The sequence below is a fragment of the Silurus meridionalis genome, chromosome 20, assembly GCF_014805685.1.
Source record: "Silurus meridionalis isolate SWU-2019-XX chromosome 20, ASM1480568v1, whole genome shotgun sequence".
NCBI classification, from domain to species: Eukaryota; Metazoa; Chordata; class Actinopteri; order Siluriformes; family Siluridae; genus Silurus; species Silurus meridionalis.
The window spans coordinates 3,736,646-3,745,146 of record NC_060903.1 but is presented as its reverse complement, the minus strand read 5'-3'; the positions used below and the strand labels follow the sequence as shown (position 1 = coordinate 3,745,146).

Genomic DNA, 8,501 nt, shown 5'->3' with positions numbered 1-8,501 from the left:
TGGAATTTCATCAGGATTAAAGAGTTTGCGTTTTCTGGCTTCTCTACATTTTAACTGTCAGGCTGTGCTTTTGTCTTAAAAGAGAAAACTAGAGGTTGGAATGTTGTCACTGGCTTTGTTATAAGTGGAATAAAACTTTTCTGTTACAAAAGGAATCAGTAACGACTTGGTGCCGTGGCTTTTCCATATTAAATCTTCCAGTGTTGGGCGGTCAGGGCCAGCAAAGCCTTCTCTGCTGGCCTAAACGCTATCAGAAGCACTGACCTATTTTTTGTCCAATCAGATTTCAGCGTCTATGTGCTGCCACGTCAATCTAATCTGCCCAGGGCCTTCAAAGTCTATACTGCTGGCCTTTTTACCTAAGTCTCTATAAGTAATGGGTTTGTTTCTTTAACCAATCAGATCTCACATGCAGCATTTTTCCCTCCTCTGATTGATTGGTCAGAAGGAAAATGTTACAGCCAAGTTCGACTGGCAAAACACGTGTGTAGCTCTGCACACATTAATACATCCGAGTTAGACTTTTTATGCCTATGGAGATAGAGAAATTGATTTGGTCTCAGACATACATAAAAATCCATTTTCAAGAATAACTAGATATCGTGAGGAGGTCGGCCAACCACAAAGCTAGCTAGCCCCAGCCTGAGAAAGGGTTTGTTCACCACTTTCAGACCAGTAAATATGAGCGGTACCATTGGATTACAGCCTCTGAGGAGCGCTGCAAATTATGAGGCTGCATCTCTGGTGACTAGGTTGTATTTTATTTACCTTTTTAGGTTTTTGTCATGTTATTAGACAAATAATGATTCTGAACTGCTCCAGATGATGTAGGTGCACAGTTGTAATGTAGAGGTTTGGAGTTTGCTTTAGTAAAATGGTATTCACCCTCCATGTGTAAAATGTCTCTTTCTCTGTAATGCCACGCATTGTTATATTGCGTTTTTGTATAGTATTGAGGTTTTCTATAACTGCGACGTGATAGTGGTGGTATTAAGAGGTGGATTAAGTCGGGTAAGTCCACACTGAAGGCCCAGGTACCAAATGCATGGCCCTCCACTGAAATCTTCCCTGTTTTTCTCAATGCCTGATGAACTACAAAACTAAAAACTATAATCCAGAAGCATATAATAGGAAGCTTCATTAATGAGCTTGTAGAGCTCTGCTTTGGCAAAACACACAGCAGATGATGGAAACAAAACAACCCCAGCTGATAGATGGGATAAATCTAGGCATCCTAATAAATAAAAAGCCTTATTAGATTGACCAGAGACAAATTATGGATTTTTTTTCATAATACATAAATACAGTGGCAAGAAAATAGTGCTTTTAAATACAAATGGCATTAAACTACTTGTAGACATCTTCTGGTGAATCAGGGTACTACAACTAAAACACAAACCAGACAGCAGAAAGCATACAATTATTCCCAAATTCCAATGTTATAAAATACAATCAATATTTCATTGTCTAACATTTTATGACCTGCAACCTTAGCAGAACTTGAACAAAAAAAAAATTGAAATGTATTATTGAGTAATAATACATGAATGCTATAAATGAGAAGAATGTAAACATGGCACAATCAGTATAATAGAGTTAGAACTACTTTTAGTATCCGGTTAGTTGAATCACAAATCAGGGTAGTAAAATTGCACCTGGGATTGTAATGTAATACAAGATGGAACTATTCAGATCCAAAATCAGGGATTGTGTAGCTAGAATGAATTTTATCCACTGTTGTATCGGAACACATGGCTACTCATAAAAGTTGAACCCACACTTTTTAGTACTGCAACATTTTGCAACAAGCTAATTGGGGAGCTCAAAAGAGTAATGGGCGGGGCTAAAAACCGAACACCTACTACATGCAGCTGCTGGGTTTCTGATTGGCAAACCATTGAATTTAGCAGAAAGAATGAATGTGTCAGTAATAATTGAAAAAATTCATAAAACAAGTATACGCAAGTATGTTACTTTATGCGGTTGCATTCCGGTGTGGGATGTTTGCATCGTTGTTAACGTGTTTGCCAACATCCAGATTTGCAATGGCAAGATAAACGCTGTTAAAAATTAATTAGGACAAAGCAGCACTAATTGAACCTTCATAACCATCAGTCTACAGAAACGTTGTGCGGTCAACTGAACGGAGAGGGAGAGGAGAGGAGAGAGAGAGAGAGAGAGAGAGAGAGAGAGAGAGAGAGAGAGAGAGAGAGAGAGAGAGAGAGAGAGAGAGAGAGAGAGAGAAAGAAGATGTAAAAAAGTATTCTGTAAGTAGACATCAAGGCCTCCTGAACATGAAGCTTATAAAGTCTGAAGATTATAGAACCTCATCTGAACACACACACACACACACACACACACACACACACACACACACACACACACACACACACACAAACTTTCCATTCATTACATTGTGGTAACATTTACACAGCAGTGCTGCAGATGTTCTCCACGACTTGGTTGAACTGCTCAGGTTGGTCTGCGTACACGTGATGAGAGGCATCATCAATTAACTGTGAAAGAAGCACAAATAAATCAGGGATTTTTAAGAATCTGAATATAAATCTCTAATCTATTAATAAGTCGCTAAAAAAGTTTATTTTTCAGAAGTAACTCTTCATTTCTTAATTTCTTAGTAACTCTTAATTTCAGCTGATACTCACCACCACCTGTGTGACGCTTTGGCCTCTGATCTGGGCGACGTAGTTGCCGGTGGAACTGTCCACCCAGGAGTATGCGCCATACACCATGGTGACGGGCATTGAGGATGGCAGCAGGTTCACTCGTTGGATCATTGGCCTCTTTGCCCAGCCAAGAGACCCGCACATGGCTCTGAATCCCACCTCACCACTGAGAGAGAGGAAGAGTGCAAGACATTCAGACATTCAGTTGGTGACTATGTAAATAAACACTCTGAACAGTGTGTATGAAGCAGTGACAGTTAAACAGTCATTCAATGTTTACATGATTAATAATAATCTGATTGATTTTACCAGAAAGAACAGTATTGTATGCAATTTGCCTGCAAAACCACAATAAACAACAAATTCCTAACCTGCCACTAGACTTGAACGGATTACTTCGGTAAAATGACAATATCAGAATAATCACCAGCGTGTTGTCATGTGTCGTTACCCTGAAACTTACAGGCGGACGGTGCATTTTACACCTAGGCCTTAAATGGTGTCCAACCTAAAAAATTACATCATATTTTAATGAAAAAATCATATATTGGTCAAAACATGATTTGTCATGTCATATCACCAACATGCACATGTATTGTGTACAAGTGCCTTCTGTAGGTGCAAATATGCGTTGGTTCGAAAAACTGCTTTTCTTTTGTCCTATGAGGCTGAGACTTGCGGAATCGCATTTTCAGCACCTAAGCAGCTCATTCCTGACTGCACACACACGGCTGTCCCAAACACGAGCTGCTGATGAATTTCTAAACCTTTTCCGTCAATACCATCGTTATGACAACGAGGCTATAGAAACCACCAATATTATACAGAAACGCAATATAACAGAGCTCTTGCATAAGCTAGAAACCCAATTCAACAAGTCTCGTTTCACTGTAGCCACAGCTGCACCGTGTGCCATCATCTTTTAGCACAAATATTAACCTCATAAAATGACCCCAGCATTTTCTTCATGCGATACGATTTTCCTGGGGATTTGAAATGAATGCAAATTGTGTGTTTTTGTGCAAATTCTAAATTTCCTTATGACATCAAGGTTATCTTAAAAAGTCAGTCCTGTAAATGTCCTTTAATTGAATCTGTAACCAAATAAAAATTTTCCCCTCTCTCTCTGCCATTGTGGAATGGAAAAACAGCTATTAAATCCATTAAAAATATATTTGAGCTTGTGCAGTTTGCTACAGATGATTGAGAAAATGATGTAGAACATCTGACATAAAACTCTCAATAAACGAGCTGTTACTATAAAAACAATGACATTAAATCCAGCACTTTAACATAAACCTATGCTTTGTCTTGCAGGTGCCACAATGGTCATACATTCTGTTAGAGAAAAAGTAATAAACACCTCCTGTCCAATCACAGTCAAGTATTCAATTGTTCTGACTAGAATAATCTGCTTCACTTAAAAGGTATTTATGCTCTTGTATGTCTATAGATTTAACACTGAGAAACATCCTGCACACTAGGCGGTTTCATCAGACTGGATAACTGGATTTTTTTATTTATAAGATTAAATTTTTTTTTTTATTAAATACACTCAATGAAGTGTCCTACCACCGGATTCACAGAAAGGATTGTTTTACTATGGAAGGATAGTCTGGACAATATTCAAAAGGAATTGCAAATTGTATTTTGCAATTGCGTTTTCCATATGTGGTAATGTGGATATGTTCCATAGGTGTTCATATAAATTGACAATCCAAACAGAATTGCAAATTCCGCATTACCGTTTGCGTTTTTGCGCACGCATAGTGACTGCCGAATTTTAAATGGAAAGCAAAGTTCATTTGCAACTGAATTTCCTGTGTCTTATGAGTTATGACCAGGTCATATTTAAATAGCAATATCAATGACCATGTTTGCGTTTTCACTTTCTCTGCGTTGCGTCGCGTTTTGTAGCCTGCCAAAATTCAAATGGAATGGCAATTCCCTATGGCAAATTCCAAACCCTTTAACAGTTTTGCATTCCGTTTGAATATCGAATATTGTCCGGAATATTCTTTAATTTTTACATTCCATACTTTACAGCTACTGGATTTGAAAAATCTCATCTGACTCATCCAGTGTTACATAGACATACTGGCCTTTAGTGGATTCTGAGCAAACTACAGTAAAAAAAACAAATAAACAGAATTGTTGTTACCTGGGAGTTTGTGCATTACAGTGATACAGATACTCAGTAACAGTGTTATCATCAAAAAGATCCTCAAACTTCCTCCTGAAATCAGGTCGGAATCTGGTCACCAGTCCTGGACCTGAACAGAAAAAGTCATTAAATAATAAACGTTTGATCCATTTACACCAGTAAGAAAATAGTGAGGTTGAGTTTGCAACCCCCTGACTGCATCTCACCCAAAGGTCCTGCAAATCTGATGATGGCCAGAGGGTTAAAAAAACTCAAGACAGATGCCACTGCTTTCACCCAGCGAGGTGGTCCTGGTCTCTTGATCTCTGAAACCGGACCCGATGAGCCGTCTTGCTGAGGCGGTGGTTTCTCTGGGAAACCCCAGGGATCCACTAAAATCAGGTGGCTGACTCTAAGGAACAAGGCAACGATATACGTTATTCTTTTTTTTTTATGTTTTTCAGGTTTTTTTTTTTTTTTAGCTTTCTTTTTATTTTCTGCAAATTGATTAACCAGCTTACACACAATTTGTTGTGCATCTGCATCTGTTGCTCAGCACGAAGCCGCTTAAAAAACCTAGATATTCTGAAATATTTTGCATCTGGTAGATGGAATAAAAAATATATCGGAAATCGTTAAATTAAGATGTTTAAATGTATTAGTAATGTGACAGAGGACAATTTCTACATCTACATGATGAAAGCAATAATCATGTGTTGATCTGATTACAGGTTGCTCATATTGCTGACGTTGAGCCGTTATGTTAAAGGTGACTCATTTCAATTTAGTCATTCTAAAGATTATGCAAAAAACAGCACTTAAGAATCTCCAAAGAAAAAATGATCAATTATCAATTAATCATTAGTACCTCTCAGGATACTGAATGGAATATGACGTTGCTAGGTAACCTCCTAGGCTGTGGCCCAATAAGATCATGCGCTCCAACCCTAGGCTCTCCCTCCACTGTTCTATAGAGTCGACAAACTGCTCCTCGGCTAACGTAGCGTCGTCGGGAAAGGTGGGCCGGGAGCTGCGCCCGAAACCGAGCAGGTCGAAGGCGTAGACGGGCCGCGAGCGACATAATGCGTCCAGGTTTCGGATCCAGAGGCCGACGCCACCTCCAAAGCCGTGAACCATCACGAGGGGGATCTGAGAAGCTAAGAAAACAAACACAATCACAAAAATTATAGACGGAGTTTATTACACTTAGACGTTTAAAACATTTCAGTAATCCATGAGACCGATCAGTATGTTAACAAATAATAAAGCTGTAATAAAGTCCATGGTTTTTGTAGGAGTCTAGATTGAAACACCAAACTTGTTATATTACATAGAAAACACGCTACCTTGGTCTGAAGGTTTGCGTGCTTTTTTGTTGCTCACTATCAGAGTCCATATTCTGTTCTGATTCGGCAATGTGACAAATCGTGACCACAATTCATTCTTAACACCTTAATAAACACAACAAGGAGAGAAAGGATAAACAAGCATGATCTCTACCAATGCAGAGACAACATAACTATTTTATTTAAGAGCTATACAAAATCATTAATCACTACAGCTAGGTAAAATCTTTTTCTGCCACATACAGGAAAGAATTTTAGCTTCTGCACTCTTCAGCAAGGACATAGATGTCGGCTGCCAAGATGGCCACCAGGACCAGTTCCCTGAGTTTTGCCTAAAGAAAGGAAGAACAAATGAAAAGTGAATGCAATATAAAGGTAATGAATCAGGGAGGCAAACAAAGCAAAGTTTCACACCTTTATATACACACGCGCACACGCACACACACATACACATTACATAATCTGGTTCTACCAAATACATTTATACATAAATTCATCTACAGCAAATCTTGTAGTTTGTATCAGATATATCAGCTTCCACTCCCGAACTACGGATCAGTAACCCAGAGCCTTATCCAGATATTTGTTATATACATTTGACTGTTATGTGTGTTTTTCTCAAAATGAAGTGAATATACTGGAAATGCATCGTTTATTTGGATTATTATAGTCACATCATTGGCGTAGCTCATTCGTATCTGTTGCTGGATTTACGTTTATAGAGAAAGCATTATCTTGTTTAAAAACAGTGATGAAAGTACTGGTATGACTTATAGTTCTGTACAAATATAGTATGAGCATAACATGAGAATAACATTGATGTATAGTATTAGTAGAGTACAAGTATATTATGAGCATGGTATAAGTATAGTAATAAGTACAGTAATCCCTCAAAGTGGCAACCTAATATACAGAATACCTGTATATCTTATGGCTTTATAAACCGTCCCTACGCTGTCTTGTGTTGCCCTACAATGTCTTGTGTTGCCCTACGCAGTCTTGTGTTGCCCTACGCAGTCTTGTGTTGCCCTACGCAGTCTTGTGTTGCCCTAGTGTGTTGCCCTACACTGTCTTGTGTTGCCCTACACTGTCTTGTGTTGCCCTACACTGTCTTGTGCACTTTATGTGGCGAGGACACTACTAGTCCTCAGCCCTGTGTTTTCTGTTATGTAGCTTTATGTTGTTAAATGTAGCACCAGGGTTCTAGATGAACGCTGTTTCATTGCTCTGTGAACTGCGTCAGATATATATGGTTGAAATGACCATAAAAGCTTCTTGTCTTGACTCTTGACTTGAATGATGAAGATGATGATGAATTAAGTGTGCAGTACTAATGATGATGAATGTACTGTATACCCAATAAGAGCATTACAGCTCTTCTGAAAGCTTCATTCTTTAGGCTAGAACATGCTTATTATCAGCGAAAAATCCGCAAAACAAAATTCGACATGTTCCATGTAAAAACCTGTTGCAGTGAGACAGCGAAAGGGATTACTGTATAGTATGAGCATAAAATAAATGTGTATAGTATGCAGCAGTTGCCAACTAAAGTAGAAGAATAGTCAATATTCATAACAATGAATAATAATAAATGTTTGTCATTATCATTAAACTATTAAATGCTAAATAAAATGATATTCTATCCAGCCTATTGCTGGACATGATTTAAGTAAAGTATGACTCAGCACTAATGGTGCATAATAAAGTACAAGAATAGTCATTATTCATGCTATTTTATTATAGAAAACAGTTTGTAGCCTCTCGGTTTTAAGAAGAATTGATACGTCATCATCGTCAAAAACAACACAACAACAACAACAACAAACAAACTTCCTACCTGAGATACAGGAATATGGTATTTACTTACTCTAATTCATTCTCGTCTTGCATCCTGGCTCTCAGAGGAGGAACTGTTCAACATTCCGGAAATAATAAACCTTTGTCAGTTTATATGTTTTATAATATTTCTAGCTGTGTATCAGAGGAACAAAAGGTTACCGCGTCACCTAAGTTCCTCCACACACACACACACACACACACACACACACACACACACACACACACACACACACACACTCCTGTTACGTAATCTGCTCGTTTACCGGTCAGCTGACTCCTCGTCCCAATACACACAGCAGCCCTGTGCTCTTGGTGCTGTTTTTTTTTTTTAACGCAGAGTAACATAAATTAATTATGTGTCTAAAAATAATAGCTAGCTAAAATAATTATTTTGTCAGAGTTAGAAGAATAATACGCATCATTTTTATTTAAAAAAATCAACATATTACGCGGAACTATCGGTCTGATACATGTTTCCGTAGTAGA

The 8,501-nt window shown here is 38.2% G+C and overlaps 1 protein-coding gene across 1 annotated transcript; it reads right to left on the bottom strand.

The window, feature by feature from the left end:
• Nucleotides 1–1,254: 1,254 nt before the first annotated feature.
• abhd4 (abhydrolase domain containing 4, N-acyl phospholipase B) lies at nucleotides 1,255–8,242 on the bottom strand. Its single transcript, XM_046876452.1, has 8 exons — nucleotides 8,044–8,242; nucleotides 6,420–6,508; nucleotides 6,177–6,281; nucleotides 5,699–5,987; nucleotides 5,058–5,242; nucleotides 4,849–4,960; nucleotides 2,667–2,853; nucleotides 1,255–2,516 (listed from the first exon to the last, which is right to left on the bottom strand). Exons 1-8 carry the CDS (start codon nucleotides 8,064–8,066, stop codon nucleotides 2,427–2,429), a joined length of 1,080 nt encoding a protein of 359 aa, XP_046732408.1. The 5' UTR covers nucleotides 8,067–8,242; the 3' UTR covers nucleotides 1,255–2,426.
• Between the last annotated feature and the right edge of the window lie 259 nt (nucleotides 8,243–8,501).